The sequence below is a fragment of the Falco biarmicus genome, chromosome 10 (assembly GCF_023638135.1).
Source record: "Falco biarmicus isolate bFalBia1 chromosome 10, bFalBia1.pri, whole genome shotgun sequence".
In the NCBI taxonomy this organism is placed as follows: domain Eukaryota; kingdom Metazoa; phylum Chordata; class Aves; order Falconiformes; family Falconidae; genus Falco; species Falco biarmicus.
Window position 1 is genome coordinate 806,367 of NC_079297.1, and position 23,385 is coordinate 829,751.

At 47.1% G+C, this 23,385-nt stretch overlaps 1 protein-coding gene across 4 annotated transcripts in view; it reads right to left on the minus strand.

Annotated features, from left to right (window-relative positions):
- The window catches only part of DLGAP4 (DLG associated protein 4), a 157,577-nt gene that overhangs the window by 3,048 nt on the left and 131,144 nt on the right, over positions 1 to 23,385 (minus strand). For all 4 annotated transcript variants that reach the window (XM_056353304.1, XM_056353305.1, XM_056353306.1 and 1 more), the window contains 5 exons: positions 5,967 to 6,328; positions 4,465 to 4,556; positions 3,610 to 4,019; positions 1,842 to 1,933; positions 161 to 313 (listed from right to left, as the gene is read on the minus strand). In XM_056353304.1, the coding sequence (XP_056209279.1) occupies positions 161 to 313; positions 1,842 to 1,933; positions 3,610 to 4,019; positions 4,465 to 4,556; positions 5,967 to 6,328 (1,109 nt within the window). The remainder of the gene's footprint in view (positions 1 to 160; positions 314 to 1,841; positions 1,934 to 3,609; positions 4,020 to 4,464; positions 4,557 to 5,966; positions 6,329 to 23,385) is intronic.

The following is a 23,385-nucleotide window of genomic DNA, read 5'->3' on the forward strand; positions in this document are numbered from 1 at the left end:
CAAGAGGAATGGTCTCAGTGCATTGCAAGGCTGTAAGATTATATTGTACAAGTGCAAGGCCATAAAAGCCCTAGAGATGATCTGCTTGCAGACAGAAACAGACCCGATACCCAAAATGTCTGCGAGGTGCTCTGGTCGCTCTCAACTGCCCCACACTCACCTTTCTCTCCGGTGTCTCTGCCAATTGCCAGCTATTAGCTTTCAGGTGGTACAGCTCATCAAACTTCATGCTGATGTCTTCAATGGACAACTGCAGGAGATCCCAAAACCCAGCTAGGTCCTGGGCTGTGGGTCTGGGATTGGCATTAGGGTTCTAGAAAGAAAAAAAAACACCCCAAAAAACTTTAAGACTATACCCTCCTGACAAGCAGAGCAGTCTGCTCACATGTTCACCCCTTGCAAGTCTACCTGCCCGACAACTGAAACTTGAAGAGCACACAGGAGACACCAGCCCTAAATACGCAAAGAAATGCCATCATTTACAGTCTGAACTGTTTCTGCAAAGATCAGGAAGCAGAGATCCTGACTGTATTTCTCTTATAGGAGCCTGAAGAAGAATCCTGAAAAAGACACTCTCTTCTCTGTAGCAGAAAGCAATACCTCCCATTCTCCCCAAAGCTTCCCCAGCTAGTGCTAATCCCACAGCAGCAACCTCCAATTGAAGGCCCCCAGCACGTGATTCAGAGCTACAACACCATTTCTTACAAAGATCGGGATTTTTGGGTGGATAATGGAAATGGACACAACACAATGCAAAGCACAGCTGTGACACCAGGAGAACTTGCATGCCAGTGTACAGCAAGCCAAAGAAGCCAATACAGCTTTCACAAGCAAAATTACTCTGCTACATCCTCCCCCAACATCTGAAAAATTTTAAGTAGCTTAAGTTTCTTCCAAGAATAGAATTTTGCCAGTTCTGAGACATCTGAACTGCCGACCATAGGCCTGGATAGTCTAAGGAAAGCATGGGATCAGACCTGAGCAACTGCACAAAGCTGTTGGAAAGTCTGGCAGCTAGTGGCATTACTGCTTATCTCTCAGCTATGATCAGCCAGAGATCAGCAAGAAGATGCTCAGCACTTTACCCCCTCCTACACCCTCACAAGTTTCTCTAAGCTTTTTTGCAAGCGAAGGGGAATTCGCCTCTGAGGAAGTATGCAAAATCCATACCACGATAAAGCTTGAGGGGAAAAACAGAACATAGATTGCCATCCACCCCGACATTAGCCCTGTCCAGCTCTCAGTAAGGGCAAGCCCTTGCATTACATTTGAAGGGATCAGATTCAAACAATGCTTTGTGATCAGTAAGGGACAGTCCTGTTGGGACAGTTTTACTGTCCACATAACCTACATGCTAAGATAGCACGTCTGGAGAAGAACAGTAGACTTTTCAAGTATTCCCCCCTATTTGGCAAAACCTCAGTGTTCACCTCAGGAAGCCCTTTATAAGTAACAAGAAAGAGGCAGTTTCCAGGATACAGAGCAGTATGGCTAGTTGACAGTTCAGACCCACAGAAAGACTTGGCATATTCAGCATGCCCTCAGCAGCAGCAGAGGAAAATCCCCCTGCGCTCATGTAAGCACCAAGAACTGCAAACATTCGTCCCAGAGCAAAGCCCAAGACTGCCTATTCAGAAGAGGTGGAGGCAATCAGCCTCCCACTGCTCAACTGCTGTCTTAAATTAGCACTCATCCATCATGACACAGTGGTCAGGTTGTAGGCTACAGCTGCACTGGCTTTGTGTTAACAGTAGCCTGCTAATACCTGATCATGTTCCTTTAGTGCTGTCAAAACAGATACATCTCCCTCTTCAAAAAACAGGAGAAAGATCCAGACTCACCAAGTTTTGTTCACAGAGGCCATGGAATTGCTGGAACTTCTGCGACATTAGTAACTGTGCACTTCCCACTGCACTCAAGACTTTTCCTAAGACTAGGGGGGAGAAAAAAAAAAACAGAAAGACCTCAGTTGAACAGACTATAAAATGCAGCAATGAACTCTAGTGTTCCTGGAGCAAAGAAACACTCTTGATTCATTAGAAAAGGAGTTTCAGAGATCCCCAAAGAGCTAAGGGCTCTTGGGGAAAGATGTATTGAAACTATAATCTACATCTGTCTTGTGCCATCTCTTATTGCTTCTTCTAGAGCAGGTCAAAAGCAGGCCAGACTGAGAAGATTACATCACAGTTGGCAGAAAGTATTTTAAAACTGCTTTCAGCCCATCAGACAGAACACCAGCACAATCTCAGTAAGCAGATCTGCTGGCACCTGCTTGCAGATCATAACCTCCTCTTCCACTCATGCACAAGGTGAAGGTAGCAAGGGGCAGGAGAACCATTTCCAAACTCCACTTACCCAAAGGGATTAAAGTACTGGCAGGCTAGGGTTTTTAATATCCAGGACTTCATGCTGCTCTTACTGGATTTTCCAAAGAGCCTCTGGGCATGGCAACATTCCAGTACTCATTAATGGAAAAACACTGCATGGACTTTTCCCTTCCAAAGACACAGCTGAGAGACCCACAGTGCATGCAACTGCACCATGAACAGGGATGAACTGATTCCCCTCTCCTCCCTGGTCTGCTGCTGCACCTACTGAATCAGTTCTGTATGTTTATAAATCTTGGTGGGAAAAGTGTAAGCTGGGCTCCCTCTGTACCCAACAAGTTCTCACTTACAGAATCTACTAGGAGATGGCTCTTAAGAGGTCACAGACATAGCATCTCACTAGTCTTGGTGTCTTTTCTTGCCAGAGTACTCCTGCCACAGGCTAAACAAAGGCATCCCCTGAGGCAGGGAGAGGCCTGGCAGTGCCTGTCCAGCTTGCCAGCCTGCGGAGCATCTTAATGCAATAGGATTAGAGATTAGCTCCCCCAAGCCCTAGCAGTGACAGTGAGCTGTAGCTGAGTCTTACCATTACTTCACCTTTCTTGGGTATTAAAAAAATAAAAGTTGAGACTCACAGATCCTGCCCTTTGCAGCCTAGTCACCCACTTCTGTCACTCTGCACCAAAGGCATGATTTTCACTGCAAGAAGCACAGGTTTTGCCAATCTATTTGAAAATAATGGAACAAGCCCAACTGGGACTGATCCCAATAAAATCAAGTGGCCTTGTGTTCCCTGTGCACATGCTTTTGGTGTATTCAGCACAAATTCAGTGAAGCCTTCTCATATGAAGAAGCCTCCTTTTTGCTGTGAAGACAAGTCCACAGATTCAAGAGATCAAACAAGCTTAGAAGTCATGTTCATTCTACCCCACTGCCAACTAAACTTTCACTTGCCACTTGAGTACAATGGGTTAGGCACGGAGAAAGATCTCACAGCCTCCCTGAAAGAAATCCATTTAAGCTTTTAGAAGTTTGGAATGGTCAGAAGCTGCACTATCTCCTGCAAGCCTTATATGCTACATCACAGTATTATTTCTTACCCCATCTACTAGAGGAAATTACCTTTTCCTCTCCAAAGAAAAAGCATTCTTTGTCCCATACTTATCTCCATGTTCTGCCTCTGAGGGCTATCAGAAATTTAACTGCAGAAAGCTGATTCAATACTCAAGTTATAAGTCTTTCTCAAGAGGGAGTCTAGTGTCCAGAGTCTGACAACACCTACCTTCTTCAGAGAGATTGTTCTCTTTGGTCTCCTGGTCCATCTGGCGGCACCAGCCTTCTAACCGCTCTGTTTCTGCTTGCAGCAGCTTCAGAAACCAGTACCCATCCCGCCGGCAGGCTCCTGGCTGCGTGGGTTCTGATGGCGAGGTGGAGGATGTCTCAAGCCAGGGATCAGGAGGAGGAAGAGAGGAAGGCTCCAGGGCTGGGTCATTGTTTTCTCCATAGGAGAGGTTTCTCTTAATCTGTGAGGGCTTGGCTGGTTGCCTGGTAGTGGCATCAACACCAACAGAGTTGTTGTGTTGGGGGCACTCAGCGAGGCTTCTCTCAGATGATTTACAGCTAGAGTTATTAGGTTCCTGTGTGTCAGAGTCTGTGTCCTGTTTGGAGGACATGCTGCGAGAGTGGCTGTTTCTAGAGAGATCAAAAGCAAACACTAAATAACAGAACTCAACCTGGCTGGCCTTGCACACCAACAGTGAAATGCATTTGTTCGTTATGCCTGCAGATGAGTCTCACCCTGCCCGCCCCGCCCCTCCTCACACACACAAACACACACCACACATTCAGACAGACAAAATCATAAGGTTGCCTGCTTACTGCAATAGGCCGTTCAGACGAGAGGACTGACGCACAACTATAATTACATCTTGTACTTTTTAATTTCAAACTCCCATTGATTTTGCTGTTTACAGAACAAGTGCTTTTTGCAGCGGGTATGTGCTGTGGAGGAAGAGCTCTCCATGCGTCCCCATTCAACACCACTCATTGGAACAAAGAAGGGGAGAAGGTCTAAGCGATGTGGGGGAAGCACAATTTGAAAGAAAGGAAACTACAAAAGCTTGCGTCTTTCACTTACCGCCACTCGTCCTCTACCTGTACCCCGATGGACTGGAATTTGGTGGCTGGTGGAGGAGGCTCCTCTTTTGCCACTGGCTGAAGACAGTCAACCTTATTGAACAAGAAAAATACAGACAAAAACAGACACAAGAACTTGCTGCTGGAATTCACATCAGTAGACCAGAAGTGCTGCACACACACATACAGCATGCTGACACCACACGCCAACTGGAGGGTTGTCTTAGGAGAGGCACAAGACTACTGCTCAGGTCCACCTCCACTTGAGCATCAGGACTGTATCTTGCCAGGCATCTGCTCTAAAAGCACTCTGCTCTGCCATCCACAGCCGTTTGTACAGTTGCGGCACACTGGAGAAGGGCTGCGTGTCCCCAGGGCACAGCTGTGTGTGTGGCATCCAACATGGGCACAGGACAAGAGATTCAGGAGAGGGTAGTGATCTGATTAAGACTGACAGCAAAGCTCAGCTTCCTCTCTCCCAGGGACTGACACCCCTCCACAGCTCTGGATAAGAGGGTTAGAAGGTTTTAGGAAGGAAATCCAGGCTGTGGGGCAGGTGGCTTCGGAACCAGCTCAGAGAAAGGAGAGGAAGGCAGGCAGTTAGCCTCTCCAGTACAAGTTCTCTTGCCTTGCTGCCCTTTCACCATGTTTCACTCTGCTAGCCCTGCAGAAAAGCCTTCACTCTCACATGTACTTATTGCCAGCTAGCCTTACTGTAAAGTCAATGGAGAACTTCCTCAGCACACACAGTGGCTTAAAGCCCAAATCCTGCATTTGGACTTGCCCAAGTACTCATGTCCCTATCTGCAGGTAACAGCCTGCAGCAGTGAACCAGCATTTGGGACAGTCAGCCATGTGTAAGTGGGAAATCTGTCCTCAAGAAGAGTGTGCAACTGCAGATGAGTTAAGTTTTGCCAAATAAAGCATGGATTTACTCTACTCGGTGGGTTCTCATTTGACTATATAATCAAAGCTCATTTCCATAGATTTCCACAGAGTTAAATGCTTCCAGCAAGAGAAGTAGCAACCTGCTGGGAACAGCGAACAGCAAGAAATTGCTCCCTCCTGCCTACAGCCCCAGGACCATTTCACACTGCAGCAGCCCATGCTACATGGGTGTCAAGTAGAAAGGCCCACCTCTCGGAAGAGAGTTGTCCCAGGAACCGTGATGGACAAGATGGATGTGAAGTAATATGTAGTACAGATCACAGGCATACCAGCAGCAAAAGGCCTCTTTAGAGGGACTCATCCAGTTAACATTGTCCCACTGCTTTATGAAACGTTTAAATTTTGTACTAAAAGAACTTAGTCCTTTCTGGTCTGTTATGGAAAGCTTCTGCTGTATTTCACCCCTGGGAACACAGGAATTTAGTCTGACAAGGCAGTTAGCTTCTCTTGCTTTCTAAGTGAGTTCAGAAGCACACCTGGTTACACAAAATGCACACGCTAAATGGATAGGTTAAGGACATTCCTTGGGACAAAGAAGAACAAACTATTCCATACTTGTATTCCTATAGATGACAGCTTTCTTTTGGGGATGTTCTCCACTTTAGGCTCTTCGCTAGTTAGAGTCCCTTTGTCACTTTTCAAAGTTGCATTTTTCTGGGGTAACTCTGGAGTCTCTCTCGCTGGAGTCACAACACTTCCCCTCGTCACACTGGGTGTCCTGGTGCTGTCCAAGCTGTCTGAAGAATTGCTGAGCCCCGACTGGCTGGTCACCTCACTCTTGTGGTCCTGGCTGTCCAGGTAGGTGTCCTGTGCTGATTCAGTGCTGCTCTGCACAGTGACAGAGATGAACGGCTTTGATGTGGTCCGAGGTGGGACAGGAGGTGGAGTCTTTTTATATGCCACTAGGCATGATGAACCTGCAGTAATGGAGGCGGGAAGAATAGAGAACGCAAAAGACAGATTGCGGGGAAAGAGAGATACAGTAAAACAGAAAGAAAAAGCAGGTCAGTCACAACATCCAAGAGGAGCCTCCAAGTAGAAGCTGGAGGCAGAAATGCAGAAACGGCCTACAGCCAGCAGCTCACACTGGGTAACCCAAACCAAAGCATAAGGGGAAGCAGAAGGCAGAGCCAGAGCTAGCTTGCAAAAGAAGTCAAAAGGAATACCATGATGTGTGAAAGGCTGGAAATGGAGTAGAGGTATAGAAAAGCCTCCCAAGAATGCTACAGGGTTTGGCAGGTGTAAGTGTCCACACTGGGGAAATTTTCTTTGGCTAAACCCTATGTTTTAATGTCCTAGTACAGCCAAGTGCCTCAGCTCTTTGTCCCATCAGTTGACAAGTTTCAGCGCCTGGACCAGGGTGGTGTTTTTTCCTATAAAAACGGAAAGCCATAAAGTTTGTTAGATGCTGATGGCAGGAACAAACATCTGTGAAGTACCTTAAAAACCTAGCTGCTATGCATTAAAAGAAAATACATCATCTGGATGCAACAGTCCAAGAGTGGCAAGGCTGCTGCTGCTCCATGTCCCCAGACCCAACCAGTAGTGAGGCTGGAGATGTTTTCCCAGCAGGCACACAGAGCACACATCCACTACATGTATGCGTATATACGTGGCTGGCCACACAGATCACAGAAGAGCACCTACACAAACACAGACAGCAGCAACAGCCTCATCCTGCTCCTGTCTCTGGCTTGACAGGACGGAAGTCCATTAGCAAAAATGCAAGTACAAGGTGGATCCTGCAGCAACTGCTTAGGCACTCAGTCTGCCCAGTTCCTGCCCCCTGGATGTACAAGCCCCTGAGGCAGAAGTCCTACTCCAGTTGCTGTGCAGACAGAACAGACTCTGCTGGGCAGGGCACGGCCCACAAGTGCACTGACCAGCCACCCACCTACAGGCAACTGACCCCTTTTATTTCCTTACTCCTGTATTCCCCACTCTTGTTCCTCCCCAGATAAACAAAAACCCCTTTCTTGTCCCACCTTTGGTTCCTCCAATAAATATCCCGTTAAGTCCTGTGCAACCCCTGAACTGCACCCCATCATGTGTCCTGGCACTTGGCAGCAGTCTCCTTAGTCCAAAAGGTGACCTGAAGAGCTGCACCCCATGGCTCATGACGATGAGTGTCACTCCTGGACACTGGGGCTGAGACTCTGCTGGGACAACCCCAGGAAGGGCCTGTACAGTGTTCAGTGCTCAGGGGTCTCACCTGCCGTTGTGTGTTTGTCCCTGCTTTGGGCTTGTGCAGATGGGCCTACGATGGGATGAGGGCCTCTGGGATGGACCTGGGAGTAGCCCATAGCTCAGTGAAGTTTTGCACCTCAAATTGCAAGGTCCTACCTCCCACTGTCCTGCCCAGTCCCATACATAACCTCCCCCAAACCTGCTGACAGAGTGATAGATATATATGCAGATACAGACCATTTTCATTAAACAGTACAGATAGACCATTAACTTCACCATTTCTATGCCCAAAGTAGCTACCAGCATATTAACAATTTTAGTACCATGTTAGAGACCAGTCCTCTCTGTCAGGAGCCCTGTGGCTATTTGGGGACCATGATGGCAGGGGTACCTGCTGCTTCCCAACATTACCTTCCACCCCCAAACTGCACTGCATGCATGCCCTGGGAAGCTCGCAGCAGGGCACTTGACAAGTGTTTTGATCTTTCAGGACAATTGGACACAACCAATTCTGGCTCAGCCCATCAGAGTGCCTTCTGTTCCCTGCATAATTTGAGCACAATTAACTGAGAAGTATCAAATGAACCCAATCCAGACTGATTACAGGTATGGGAAGGGATGTTTTAGGTGACATGAGCCTCTCAGCAGATCCTTTTCCTCACCAGACAGGTGTGTGTCTGCCTGCAGCAGAGGCTGACCACACTCACAGGGCACCCAGGAGGTGTGTCCCAGCTGCCTCACAGTCCCCAGTGGGGTCAGAGCCAGTCCTGAGCATCTCTGGGAGCCCAGCCATACTCCCAGTGAAGTTGCACAGCTACACCATGTGCCTTATTGACAGGATTGACACATGCCTATACTTACACATCCCAGTATCTACCATATTAACAGCTGAAGTTCCACTTCAAAGAAGTAACTAAAAGGGAAGGGTAACAAAGAAGGAGGAGATCTATGTTTCCAAAAGCATTTCTATATGCCCAGAGATGTTGAGAGGTACTGTAACAGCACTACTGCTACAGGAGGACTAAGGAGCCTGTGACAGGTTGCCAACCAAGCTGCCTTTCAGTGTGAATCTGGACAGGAGCTCAGGAAAAAAATAACTGGGACAGGTTACTATGTCTGGGGACAGAGTTATTTTTCAGCTTGATTAGTCTCTAGCATTGGCACATGTCACGTAAACTGCTTAGGGTAGTCTGAGCCCACAGCTGCTGTGTCTCCAGCTAGGGACAGGAACTTATGCACTTAAAAAAACCCCTACAATAATTCCCTAAAAGGTCAGATGCAAGTACTTTAACTTGTCAAATTCACATGCCAAAACACAGCTACACACATCCTTCAGCCAATACTTATTTGGTCATGTAAATAGCATGCAACTGCATTGCAAGTTCATCAGTATCAGGCAACGAAGAGCACTGGCATTCATTTCCTACCTGGCAGTCCCGCTTCATCACCTTCCCCATGCAGAGTAAAGCCCCTACACTCAGGACAGCAGCAAGACCTGCTGCAGATGCTCAGGCAGCCCCAACTCAGAAGTGTTTAGCATCTCCAGGCAAGTCAAGCTCACCACTGGGATGCCTCTTTCAGAAGTAACAGATTAGTTGACGCCACTCATGCAAGCACATGTTGAACTGTACCCCAGAGCTGACCTTTGCCTATGGATGGTGCTTTACAGGGTCTGGTTCACTGTGCAAATGTACAAACTGCTAGCACAGCAGGTGGCTCAGAGGTGCTGAAGCAAGTCACTGCAGGATCACTCCTTTTTCCCCATGTTCTCTGCTGGACATCCCCAAAAGCCTCGCTAGGTGTAGCGTACATTTGGTCAAGTCAAAACTTGCGTTGTTACATATGTTTACCTACTCTGCCCTCACAGTAGAAACCTTATTAACTACACCTACCTGACAGAGCACTGCAGGCAGATGGGTAAAGCACTCCTCGTGTGAGCACAGCTGCAGGAACTTTGCCCCACCACAGAAAACTTGCCTGACTGTACAACTGAACAGCCTCTTGGGTGCATGCTGAAATAGCTCATCTGCCACCAATGCCTGCTCCTGCGCGACACCACCGCTGAGAACTGAGGAGAGTTCAACCATAGACATGCACTAGAGCAGCCCAGCTCCTTGGCTGCTCAGGCACACCTTACTGCCCTCTGAAGTGAAGCTGCACAGGGCTCTGCCTGCCAGCTGCAGGGAAGGAAGCCACTGAGCAGCCCTCAGATGAGGAGTGCCCACACAGCCACTCTGCCAGGGCTGCCTGACCAGACAGCACAGTCTTAAACAGCTATTGCAATTTCAGAGCCAAGTCTTATGCCCAGTCTTGCACAGCTCATCCCAACAGAGCAGCGTAGAAGCAGCCTGAACAGAGCAAGCACAGAAGTACCCCCTCATAAGCTGTGGCTACACCACCAGAACACAGAACACTCATGCTGCCTTGCATTGCTGTACCAGACAGAGGGCTACAGCAGCTATTACCCAGGACAGGCAAGAGATTTGCTGTGGAGAAAGCATGTCTTCACAGCGCTCCAGTTAAATACCCTGTCTTGCCACTCCACACGGCCTCTGTTCTTGCCCCAGGAGCATGCCCAGCCCCAGCACACCAGCTGCATAGTCCCCTGCCACCCAGGAGGGAGCCTCAGACACCATCCCAGTTGGAGTCCAACCAATGGCAGGGGTGTGGTGGTTTTGCTGGCTTGTTTACCAGGAGCACAGCTCCAGTTTCCCAGCTGCTGTTTACACCCGCAGGGCTGTAATGTAATTGGGGAAAATAAATCAATTGCTACCCAATATCCAACAACACAGCCAGGCAAAACAAGAGGAGGGCAGCGTATCAGCACAGAAAGGCAGTAGAGTTTCCTGGGGAAGATCGATGGTGTTCAGGGTCAATAAGCTAGATCCAAATGCATCCTTAAACCTACCAACAGACAGTATGAATACTGTTTGTGCTACTCGATACACAGGGGGAAACTGCAGCATCCCCTTGATTGTTGCTAAGGATCTTTTCATGCCATTCAGCTCAGCTGAAGAGCATCCCAGGTTCTGCTAGAAGGCAATCACACAGTACCAACAAAAAAAGCACCCCGTTTATGTACATGTAGTCAAAGGGTTGACTACATGAACTATAAAAACAAGTTTATGGCTCTAAAACATTGCAAACAAAAGAAACACAAAAATATTAGAAGCCTTGAATAACCAGGGATGCTTTGATTAGTGCAACTGCAAATTAACCCCACCGAGGCCCTCTGCTACCATAAACCTGGGACTTTGACTGTGCAGCAAACCCAGAAACCCCACGTTACCTAAAATCAGTTTCAAAAGCAAAAGTCAGTGCAAGCTCATCTAGAACAGTCTGTCCTTCTCCCTCAACACAACTCTGAACTAAGCTGCAGTGTTTCTTGCATCTGTGGGAAGAGGCATGATACTGAGGAGGCCAGGAGCATCCCTACATTTCTGTAGGAGAAGTGTGTTACTGGACCACCCAAGTAGGCCCTCATGGCTCAGAGGTCAATCCCACCAGTTAAGTGTTCCAGTTGCTGACTTACCCCCTCCAAAGGGCTACAGCTCAACAAAGTATGAAATTGCTCAAGTTGCTGCAGGTCACAGCCTATTATTTTAAAAATCAGCTTGTGGTACACTGTGGAACTACAATTCACATGGGCACTGGAACCAGTACACACCTTATTCTGCAGCACCATCAGCTAAGTTTGCTTGTGAACATCAGCCACACTCCAGAAAGGTGTGGAAGAACAAAAAAGTGTGGAAGTTTTGCTTAAATTTCCAGCTTTGCAGCACTACTTTTCCTGCTCATAGGATCTTCTAAGGCAAACTGTTAGAATTCACAACTGTGCTGTGGATGATTGATTTTTGGAGGCAGCCATGTCTGTTTATAGTCTTTCTTGCACAATTATTTTTAGAAAGCACTGTGTTTCCAAATTAGCATCTTCCACTGCTGCTGCTCTCAGCAGCTTGGGCAATACCCACCGATTTAGACCTGGGCAGAAAAGCAGTGTTTCCAAAGCCTTAAGCTGGAGAGTCCTGCTGAGCCCCAAACCAGCTGGGCATGCTGTGATCAGCTCCTCCCTTTAAGAGAACCAGGCATTTGCTTCTTGAAAGACTAAACATAGGAGCCAAAGTAATACTAAATCCAGCATTGCCTTAAGAGGCCCCTGTTCAAACAATACCAGGCTGTGCTTACCTGCTCAGTACCTTGCAGCACCACCAAGATGATAGCCAAGGTATGTGGTTTTAGATTTAAATATCATAATCACCCTCGAGTGTGCATCTAGCATGAAGTGTCTGGCTGTTTTGTTGCTATGGCTGATTCAGTACAGCCTGATGATATTTCTAATCATTCCAATGACTTCAGGGACCTGTTCAAGCCATCCTCAATTTTGTTAAATTGTCTCAAAGGCTCCAAGCCACACTCAGTTGTGAAGGCAAGTCAGACTGCCCTCAAACACATGAGCAGGGCTCAGACTGCTATCACATTCCTGCTCCATGTATCCCCCTCTGCATAGGAAGATCTGAAAAAATGACCTCATTTCCTCATGCATAAAGCAACATGCTCTAAAATAATCCCTCCTATGAGACAACTCATTTGTCTTCTAAATGAAACAACCCAATAATCTTGCAGCAAATAAGAACCACCATCAGCTGCATTATTCCCTTGGAGATTTTGGTTTCATGTCTTTGGGCCTGTTTGCCACAGGGTCTCACAGATGTAAGGAGTTGCATTTAGAGGCAGTTTTCAATAGCAAACTGGAACAGCCACATTCCAAGCAGCCTGACCTCTAATTTTCATCAGCTTCAAAAACACTTCAGGGTTAAAACTATGATGAACTGCAGGATGGTTTATTTGCAGAGTCCAAGTAAAAACGATCCCCAGTGACAACCGATCCCCAGTGACAACCGTTACTGAAGACAATACAGGTATTTACTGATTTTGTTGTTCACAGCAATCACGTCGGACCTTATTTTTCTCCTAAACCAAAATGTTTCTAGCCTTTACAGCCATGGCCACAGCAGAGGCCTCCTCAAATCTACATTTGGCTTGTATAGAAGCTGTTTTAAGTATTCTGCAGATTGAAGGTCAAGACACCTGCATCTGTTAGAGACACAGCTGAGAAACCTACCCAAATTTTATTAGTCAACAGGAAAATATTTCTACCTAGACAAGATAGAGAATCCATGTGAGGATGGCATCTCTTGCTCTGAAAGCATGGCTGTCTTCAGAGTGCTGCAGAAATTTCAGAAGAAGTCTTACACTGGCTAAACAAAACCACACTCAGGGAAAGCAAAGTTAAGTGACTACGTTCATTTGAAGAGACCATTTATGGAAATGTTAAGAACACCTGCTCCCTCAGTGTTTTCCTTTTGTAAATCTTAGTAGTATTGATCTTTGAAAAAATCTCACCTTGATAGTACATAGTGGAAAACAGGCACCCGACAGGAAAGTATGTTGCTGACTGACTAATTTGGGGAGTCAGGGATGGGCTGTGGACTCTCAGGTCCCAGTCCTCACTCCACCAAGCTGCAGTCTAAACCCAGTAGCACCCCTGAGTGAGCATCTCACCCACCTTACCATGCAAACTGTACGCCATCTCTGTGAAAGCTGAGCGTGCCCATAAATACTTACAGAGTGACCGGCCCAGTAAAACCCTTCTGAAGCTCTTGGATAATCAAGAGGAACATTGCTAGCACTTCACCAGTCCCCACAGCCCTCAGCTTTGTTTGCTGTACCTGCTTTTTACTTATGATCAGGGAGCTGATACACAAGCCAGGCTATGCTTTTAATCAGATGACGGAGCATGCCCCACTTGCTCCTCTCAAGCAGCAGCACCAGGGAAAAGTACCACCACCTCTGCATTACAGCCCTGCTTAAACCCAGCTCTGCTTAAACAGCAGTAAGCCTTACAGTAAGGATGCTACAGATGCTACAGAGAACACCCACAGACACTCCCAAACCCATCTGCAGCAATTATTATTGGGGCTTCTCTTTGTATTAGAAGAGACATCATAATCTCTCCCCACCCTCCCCCAAACTAATTTTCAGCACAGGTTTTAAAGCAAGTTGGAGCAGCAATAGGCAACTCCACCCTGCTCCAGACACACATCCAGCAAGCTGTCCATCTGTCCTGTGGGACTCAGGCAGGCCTCCAAATCCAGCTAGCACAGGGGAGTAGCTTAAGAGAGCATTCCCTTCCTCTCCCTGCCCAAGATATTAATTCATTATCAAGAACCAAGATCCCTAAACCCAACTATCCTGTCTCAGGAAGTCGCTGGGAAGAGACAAGCCACGAGCATGGTCCCAGGAGAAGCATAACCGCAGCTCTGATGGGGTGGGGGTCCCTGATCCCCAAGGACAAGGCACCTTGCCTTTCACGTGCTAGCTCATTGCCTGCTTAGTGGTGGCACACACATCTTCCCACAAAGGGCATGAAGTGAAGGGAATGGTATACCAGTTCAGCATGCCTTTGCTCTGTACTGGGAATCAGGTTGTGCTTATCCCCTCAACACCCTTGCTAATGAGGGCTAATGCTTAATACACCAAGGGATGTGAAGCAGCACAGCTAGAGAGAACCCAAGCCCACAAAGCACTGGGATCACTGTCCATCAACCACACTCTGCAGTCTCCACTGAGACCAGGCTCCTGCTCCAGGAATTCAACCATCACAGAGGAGTCCCCTGCATGCCCCAGCACACTACTGGGCAGCAGCACATGGACTGTCCTGCCAGCTTGTCTTACACAGGTTGAGCATCAGAGACACCAAACTGATTCCTTCTGCTACCAGACCTTGCCTTGGCCCCAGCAGACCCTGTTGACATGGCTACACCAGCACAGCCAGGGCTGCAGAAGCCACCAAACCATACAAGTCTGCTTCCATAAGCCTACACAGGCAGGCTCAAAGACAGAGATGCCTCTTCCCCATGAAGACGTGCAGCCAGCCTCCAGCCAAATCCCTGGCCATGCAGCACCCCTGTGGCACAGAACAGTGAGCAGAGGCTATCAGAGAAGTGCCAGTGTAATCTTAATGTTACCGAAATCTCGGAATGAAGAACTTATCGACACCAATGTGATGTAGATAAGCAGACACTTTATTAATGGCTGGGTGCGTGAGTGAGTCTTCTCACAATCAGCACACACCAAGTCTCAAAATCAGACACCATATATAGAACTTATTCATACATATTCATTAAGTATTCATGCATAATCATAATATTTTCCGTAAATCATTAACATATTCTCCTCCTATATCTGATCCCGCACAGCAGAGCTTAGAAAGGTCTAGAAATGGGTCTGGGGTACAATTTGGGTACGTGGTATATGAGTCTGTGGTCGCAATCTCCCCCTGCTGGAATTACCTTTTACTAAATTTCACAGTTTCTTGGCAGGTAACCACAAGCTGTTCCAGTCGACTCTCCCCAGTTTCCATTAATCTTATATTCTGACATTTCAATACACTTTCTACATACAGAAGACTAGTCAAAGACAAAGAAACCTTTCAAACCCTAAATTTATTACCTAAGTTTTAACAATGATTCTAGCCCATTCTTCTGGCCTTGGTACGGGATGTACAGAGGATCTCATAGCAGCTTTTACTGTGCAACTATAAGTTTCATTAAAATATATTTCTTATCCTTCTATATTTATTCTATAAAATAATTTTATAAAATCAAATAATCAATCAAATAAAGTCAATCTTAACTTATTAGCAAATCTGTAACACTAACCCTATGGCAGGTTTTTACAAGCGTGGAAAGCTCTCAGTGACAGGAGTCCAGTTTGGCTTTAAAGCCACACTCAGATACACCATTTCTTCCAGTGTGCCTTTGTCCAGGGGATGCAGAAATAGCAGGGAAGCAAACCCAAGTGGGGGTATCAACAGTGCTAAGGAGCCCTTGTACCAGGCTGATGGCAGACCTGGCAGGACTTGTTGCATCACCCAACAGCCTGTTTACTACACGGCTGCACAGACAGCTCCCCCTGAGCCCCCTCCTCACTTTGGGATCCTTCCATTCACACAGCACCACGCTGGCTCTGCCTGGGCATGAGTCATGGCAAGCACGGGGGAGGAAGCGAGTCCCTGGCTGTGGCAGAGCGAGGAGGGGGCTGGCTGGGAGAAACCTGAAGCCTTTCGGTGCATATAAGAACAGTCACAGGGAACCTATGCTGCTGCTTTTCCTGCCCCTGGAGAAGGCTGGGAACATCCCTGCCAATACCCTGCCTACACATCTGGGCCACACGACAGCTAGTTCTCTCCAGAGAATCATCAGGAAGGGGCTGAACTCTCAACGATCTGTGCCACAGAGGATTTCTAGACAGCAGACATTTCTATCAGATCCTGCCACTGGGGCAGGCCATGTGGACTTCCCTGCAGCCAGTGCTAGATCACACAGCTGGTAGGAGAAAGACTCAGCCTGGAGTATGTGCCACCTCACAGAACCCACCCAGGGCACAGCCTCTCCCTCCAGCACAGCCACCACATCTGGGCTGGTCGGCAGCTCAGGACACCACCACTTGCAGGGCTCCAGGAGATATGAGGTCCACTTCAGTAGTATATGAACCACAGCTTAGTGACCACGTATCAGCCAAAAGCTCATCAGGAAGTGAGACAAACTGCACTGAAAGATGCTAGTACAACAGGAGAGCAACAACCCCTTCTGCTAATGCTGAAAGCATCACCTACTTCATCCTCTCAATCCGGAGAGCTGTGCCTGCAGCAGTCTCACCCAGGTGCGGCAAATAAAGCTCCACCACAAAGTCCCACCACAAGAGATTGTCTGCTGGCCTTGTGCAGCAGCACAGACACACAATGCACAGGGTAGCTCTAACACCATCAGCCAGGAGATCAGAGAGACAAGACCTGCTAGCAGAACAGTAATGAGAAAAAGCAACAAAAGGTATCTAGATATTTGCATTCCAGAGAGGATTTTTCAGGAATAGCACTTATCACAGGCCCCATTCCTCCTTGCTTTTCAATACATACTGTGGCAGTTTCAAAATAATGACTCCTTCAGTAAAGGGCTGGGGAGCCTGTTACTGCTGCTGCACACTGCAGCTTTTTGTCCAGGGCAGTTTTGGCTCTGCAGCCGTGACTGGTTGTATTAGAAAGGCCTTGCGAAGAGCAAGAACTATGCAGGACATCCAAGACCATGGATAACATGCAGAGATGCAGTGAAGGGAGCACTGATCTGAACTGGCTGACACAGTATTACCATCACACAATAGTGACCAGTCTTTATGCTCCTCTCCCTGTTTAATGCCACTTTTTCTGCAAGCTTTGCTTCAGGTTATAGCAGCACACAAATTAATTCGGGGCATAAATGTGAACCAGACATGAATTAGCTAGTGCCACTAGGTTGCAAGCTGCCTCCCCTCTCCCTTTGCCACCAGGGGATGTTAACCTGCCACTGCTCTGCAAAGTGGCAAACTGCATGGACCAGGGGTTAGGTGTTTAGAGGAGACACTAATACAAGGAATGACTGAGAATCCTCCATTTATCCACTGCTATAGCCACTTCTAAGTGCACTGAGGGTATTAGTGTTAATCTTCAAAGTGTTTAGGAAAGCTAGTTTAATTAGACAGGTCTTAGTAGTTTTTCTCCAAGCTAGCAGGTTTTTTTATCCGGCAGAAATAAGTTCCACCAGCTAATTATACACTGCATGAAACATCCTTTCCATTTGCCATCACTTCACTTTATGCAATGCTACATCACTCACGGTGGCAGATGCCAATGCTTTTATCTTGCTTCTCCGCCACTGCAGAAGTCCAGGGAATCTTAACACACCTCCTCAAAGTCACACCCAATCAAAAAACATATGGCTAGAAACCATGCAGCACTGCTTGGTAAACCCAAGTCTGTTCTTGTCTATATCAAAGCTCACAGCTCAAACTTACTATTTTAGGATATGCTGACCACTAAAGCACAAAACCAAGTCATTCCTGAGCATATGCTCACATGTCAAAAGGAGACACACTGCAAGCTTTCAGAGTGCAGGCAGTAAGCTGCACCTTGAGCACAAAGTAAGCACACCAACCCAACTGCCTGCTCTCTCAGAAAGGGGAATTAGTCTGTCCAGGGTGGTACAAGCAGCAGTTACTCTGTAGCACTTCCCCACATACCCCACCCCGTCCCTTTCAGCTCAGCAGCCATCCTCCAGACCCACCAGTAACCCATCTCACTTTTTGTCCAGGACCTTTTCACACTTGCAGGAACACAAAGAGCTCCAGTATAGCAGAACCACACCTAAAGCTTTTGGGCAACCAAGCCAACCGACACTAGTTTGGTCCGTGGTGCTCAGGGAATGGCACAAAGGTTTTGCAAAAACTGCACAGCTGCCGAGGCAATATTGGCATGGTCCCACCAACAGACAGTCATGGAAGCAGTGTGGACGGGTTACCATTATTTTAAGTGTACCATTTAAACACTGTTCACAGAAGAGCTGGCCAAGAGGGTGCTGAAAATGCTGATGGCAGCCAGCAACTTGTCAACACAGACTGCGATAACAGGAATGGGCCTGCACTTGTGTCAGCAATAGCTGAGTTCCCACTAGCATGAACAGGGCTCCTAGGGGACTGCTTTATGCCCAAGAACAGAAGCAGCCAGCAATTCTAAAGCCTACCTAGAAGATCTAGAAATTGCCTCCGTTACTGCCAAAAAAACCCATCACTTTATTCAGCATCAAGATTTTCACCACAGTTTTTGGTTACTGTATCCCAAGTTTTATCTGATACAGATATGGACTTGCTGGCATCTGCTATTCTCACTTGCTCACAGGACAAGATTCCAGCTGTTTTAGGCAAGGGCAAGCATTCAGCAGTGCCACCAAGAGCAGCAGAGGTGTTTTCGCCAGACCATTATGAAAAACTCCCCACACCCAAATGACTAGAAATTCTTCATAAGCTAAAAACAAACCACACCCAGCACCCACAGGGCCAGAGAAAGCACATGTGTCAGCAGATGGGGAGACAACACAACACAGTCTCTGTGCAAGGGAGATGGGGAAGACATCAGGCTGAACATACACTCTGTGCTTACCCAGCCTGTGAAAAAGTCTAACCCTTAGCCAAGACTGTCTTTCCACCTGGACATCTGCTGTCAGGCAGCCAGCACTCAAGATTTACATCTTCAAAGCTGCAACCATCAGGCGGTTTTAATAGTTGGATTCAATTGAAGCTATTTCCTCCCTTAGTATGTACAAACCAAGATGTGGCAACATTATGCTAATACTGAAAAATCAAAGTTAAAATTGCTGGGAAACTTCTGTTCACTAAGGCACAGGGCAAGCTTTGCATGTTAAAGAAAGCTATTCCATATTCTAATTCACAATTTAACATGGCATTAGTTAATCTTAAGATTAAAAAAAGTAATCACATGAACAAACACGGAAAAGGCTGTAGCAGGTCGCTCCCTCTCCATTAGCATTAAATTTGACAGTGGTTAGCTGTTGCACCAACCAGAAGAGGCAATGCTGCAAGCCGCTCATCTGATCTGAAGAGACAAGGTAAGCCCTTGGAGTCAGAGCAGGCAATTAAGCAAATATTCCAACCTTCTAATCCTTTTGGGTAGGGTACTAGAACACTTTGGAAAGCATAGCTGTTATCAGTGCTTGGATTTCTGAATGCTGCCATGTGAACTAACCTATGTATACTACAAAGCTGAGCTGACTTTCTTCTTTCTCACTAGCTAAGCACAGGGGTACACACAGAAATGGTAGCATACATCCCCAGTGACACTGCTCACACTGTTCTCCCAGAGGCCAAGAGTCCCAGCTTTGATTTCTTAAGAATTTCAAATATCACAAGCACTTTAGAACGATGGTCCCTTCTCCCATACTCCCAAGGGAGGGGTACCCAGAGTAAACCCAGCACTTTCTGGAATACTTTGTTTCAGGAATCAAGCAGGCCATTTGACAAAGGAGCCACTGTGCAGGCTGCAGCTCTCCAAGGAAGGAGCACAACAAATCCCAAGCATGAACTGAGAGTCTTCTCCAAATGCATCTGAGGCTCTAACATCTGTGACCTAAATAGCTTCAAGCCAACAAGCCTTCATCTTTACAGCTCAGTTTGGTTTCACTGGAGACTCCAAAACACCAAGCTTCTGGTTCAGTGTCCCACAGCATCCCTGTAATCTTTCGAGTAAAGAGCCCAGACCACCACTTTTCAGCCACAAATACAGGTAGCAGGAGGACTGCCTTCATGCATGCAGTACCTGTTCACCCACACTCATCTGGTCCTCCAGCTTGCAGAACCTGCCTTAAGGGTACTCTGAGGATCGAAGACTATTAACTAGAAAAGGGACAGAAGGGAGAGGCTAGTGAAGAGCCCTACCACATCCATTTAGTTTCTAGGCAACAAACCTAAAAGGCACTGTCTTACTTATGCTTGTTCTCACGCCATTTTGTCTGCCATGGCACCCTTAAGACCTACTCCTTTCTTACCACAGTCTTGAATGCAGTATTTGACCCCAGTAGGGTTAACAGTAAAACCCAGACTCCAGCAAAAGTATTAAATATCACTGGAACATCCCCTGCTGCTTTCAGGAACCTGCTCAGCTGCACAACAGACTACTTTTGTCTTCCTGCCTTGAAAGCTATGTGACACAAGACTTCCTGGCTTAATTTCCCATCCTGCTTATATTTATTCCTGTTTCCAAATGAGTGATCTAGTCTCCCTCTGCATCTTTCAACCCACCAGTCGTATAACTCGAGCTACAAAATAAACACCATCCAAATCAAACTCAGAAATCCTAGGGTTGTTCTGCAGGATATTCCAAAAAGCTTCTTCCCAGGACTCCACCTGTAAAACACTAAATACCAACAAGGTGAAGCAGAGCTTTCAGCACTGGCACTTTTGCTTTTCCTGATCTGTTGCATAACACAAATGGAAGAGGTTAGTCTAACAGGGGGGGAAGGAGGTAACAACCACTGATTTAGAGTGGCTTGAGGAAGGTGATGAGAATGATCTTGAGTCAGACTGTTTTGAATTTATTCCAACAAGAGAGAGTTAACCAGGTGTTTTTGGAAGAAGCCACTTCTTGCTGAAGCACAGCAAGACCTACCTGACCTTCCTGAAAAACAGTGCTCACTTGATCTCCTAGAGCTGATGGGCTTCCAGGAGAGGCTGCTGCAGGACAGACTACCTCAGCTATTCTTTAGTCCAAAGAGTTGTAAACACGTAATGAGCAAGCTTGCCATAGTGGCCTGTTTAGCAGTGGAGAACAGCCTTAGAAGCAGCCCATCCCACAAAGCTGTCATCTTCAGCTTTCCCTCCTAGCACATACAACAGTTTCACAGGGCTCCTCCCAAGTGTCTGCACTCATAGCAGGCAGCGCAAAGATCAGTGGGGGTTTTTTGATTGCAAAGCCCCTGCTCCAAACAAGTACAGAAGCCTTTTGTCAGTTACAGAGTAACCTAAGCAGTAACTAAAGTGGTGCCATGAAAAAAACACAGAATCTGCTGGACTCTTTGACAGAAGACATCAGTCCAGTACCAAAACTAACATAACAGCTACCGTGGGAACGGCTTTGCTTCTTGTATCAGAAGCATACCAAGCTTAAAGTTCCAGAAAGGAAATTATGGGGCATTTTGCTAGGGGTCTCCACAATCACAACCTGACCTGAACAGCTGTGCTCCCAGTCCTTCAGAGAACATGATCAGAGGTCTCAGCACACTGGGGCTGTTGCTAACCATGCCTGTACCCATCTCCCCTTTCCCCATACCTCCGGCCCAAAGTCCGAGCTTTCAAGCAGCTGCTACAGGACAGAGGTAAAGATAACTCTAAAGCATATTGACCAAGAAGTTCTTCCTGCAAGGGCAGGATGGAGCGAACAAGCTAAAGAAACTGCTCCTTGCAGACACTACCTCACGCAACCAAGAATGAAACTGTTTTGGAGAGAACCAGCTCGGACTTCCTGAACAGCTCTTCGGAGCAAGGAGCTGACCTTGCAGCAGCATTTGGAGGTGGCCTGACCTCACTCCCACACCTACGCCAAGGCAAGTATGCTGTCATCAGCTCAGTGAAAAATCCCACCTCTACATTTCTCTAAAAATCCCAGTCAAACCAGACACTTTGTTATAAAGTGCTGGAGTTATTTCTCCATTTGGCCATGTCCCCACACTTGGCCAGGGGACAATTTTAGGCTTGGAATGAATTACTGCATTCAAGCAGCCACTCCTTGTCATGCCAGTTGTCCAACACCAAGACCAGCTGTAGGATGAAATTCACCGTAACAGCAGCTTAGCCTTCCAAATGCCCATCTTCCGATGCAGTGCTTTCCAAGGCAGTCACCAACTCAGCCTTTGCTGTGTTTAGCTCAAAGGGACTGCTGAGAACATAGCTACACTGGCTACCCAGTACAGACAACACCGTATCAGCTACTCAGGGGTTAGTCAGGTAAGTGCTTTCAACCTTCAGTGGCCTAGCAGAACAAGAACCACCAGATAAAAACAACCAAATCGTGACCAGGTACACAAACCTAGAGCAGCATTTAATTTGTGGGGCACAGTAAGTTTGGGGTCAAGGAGAGCTTATGCAGCAGCAGGTCTCCAGCTGCATCTGCTCTAGGAAGGGGTTGATTTGACAGAAAGACCAACCCTTCACCAGTTAGAGGATGGCAACATACACCAGGAAACAGTGGTTGCCTCTCAGAGGGGGAACACTGCTCTGCCCTTGCCACTTCAGTCTGAACCACAGAACTGTATCCAAGCACAGACCCTCAGCGCATACTACAGTGGTCCCAGCAAAGGGGACAGTGCACTTGAGTGGCTTGGGGTCACTCGATGTCTGTGATACCAGGCTGGGAAACAAACCAATCCAAGCCCTTCTACATTCTCCTAGAAAACACTTCCAAGAAACCATTTAGGTATGTACCAGAGCTACAATTCCAGAGGAAGAGACAGCCAGTCAGGATTCCTGGATCTAGGCCACACCAGAAAAGTTCAGATAGATGTACCAGATAATGACTGAAGATACTTCATAATCATAGTAAACAACTGAACACCAAAGGTCCATTCCTCAAGAAAGCTACTCCAAAGCCTCAGCCAGGGTTTTGATGAAAATCAGTGGAACAGGATGACTCTGCCACAGGTCTCCTCTGTACAGCTGCAGGCAGCCAGGCAGGAGAAACACTTGTGAACTTTCTGTCAGCAAGAGAATGATAGAGCAGGGAGAAGTGTTGTCAAGAAACTGAAAAAAAAAACCAACAAAGGGAGTGCTGAAACAACATGCTCCCATTACAGCACAGGTTAATGGAGACCTAAAGCACACGCTGCAGAAATTAATTTTCTCCTCACTATACCTAAAAAAACAACTACATTCTCAGTTCTGTCACTATATGACAGCAAGAGAAAAACTGCTTTTATCCTAACAGCCTCTCAAAGGCCAAAACCAACCCAAAGTGCTTCTGAAGATAAATTAATGGTCCCAAGGCAAGTGAAGAGGTGGGACAACACCAAGTAAGTGCCTTTAATTTTCAAGTGTCTGATTTCTGTTGTCTTCCAATCACACAAACCTGGTTAAGGGCTGGAAGCTCTCCTGCTTACTCCAGCTTCAACTGCACATTAACCCTGTCAGAGGGGCTGGTAAGTTCCAAGAAACGAGCAGGGCCCAAATGTCTGCTGTCTTGCAGCAACCTGCAGGGCTGCTGCTCCATTTGCTTCAGTGGGCATTTGAGCACCTGGCTGAAGGCAGCCAACTGCACAAGGGTTATCCTCCCTCCTTCCAGGAAAGGAAGCGAAGAGTGGCTAGGACAGCCATTCCTGCACAACTGACCACTCCCCACGTGCTAGGGCTAGCA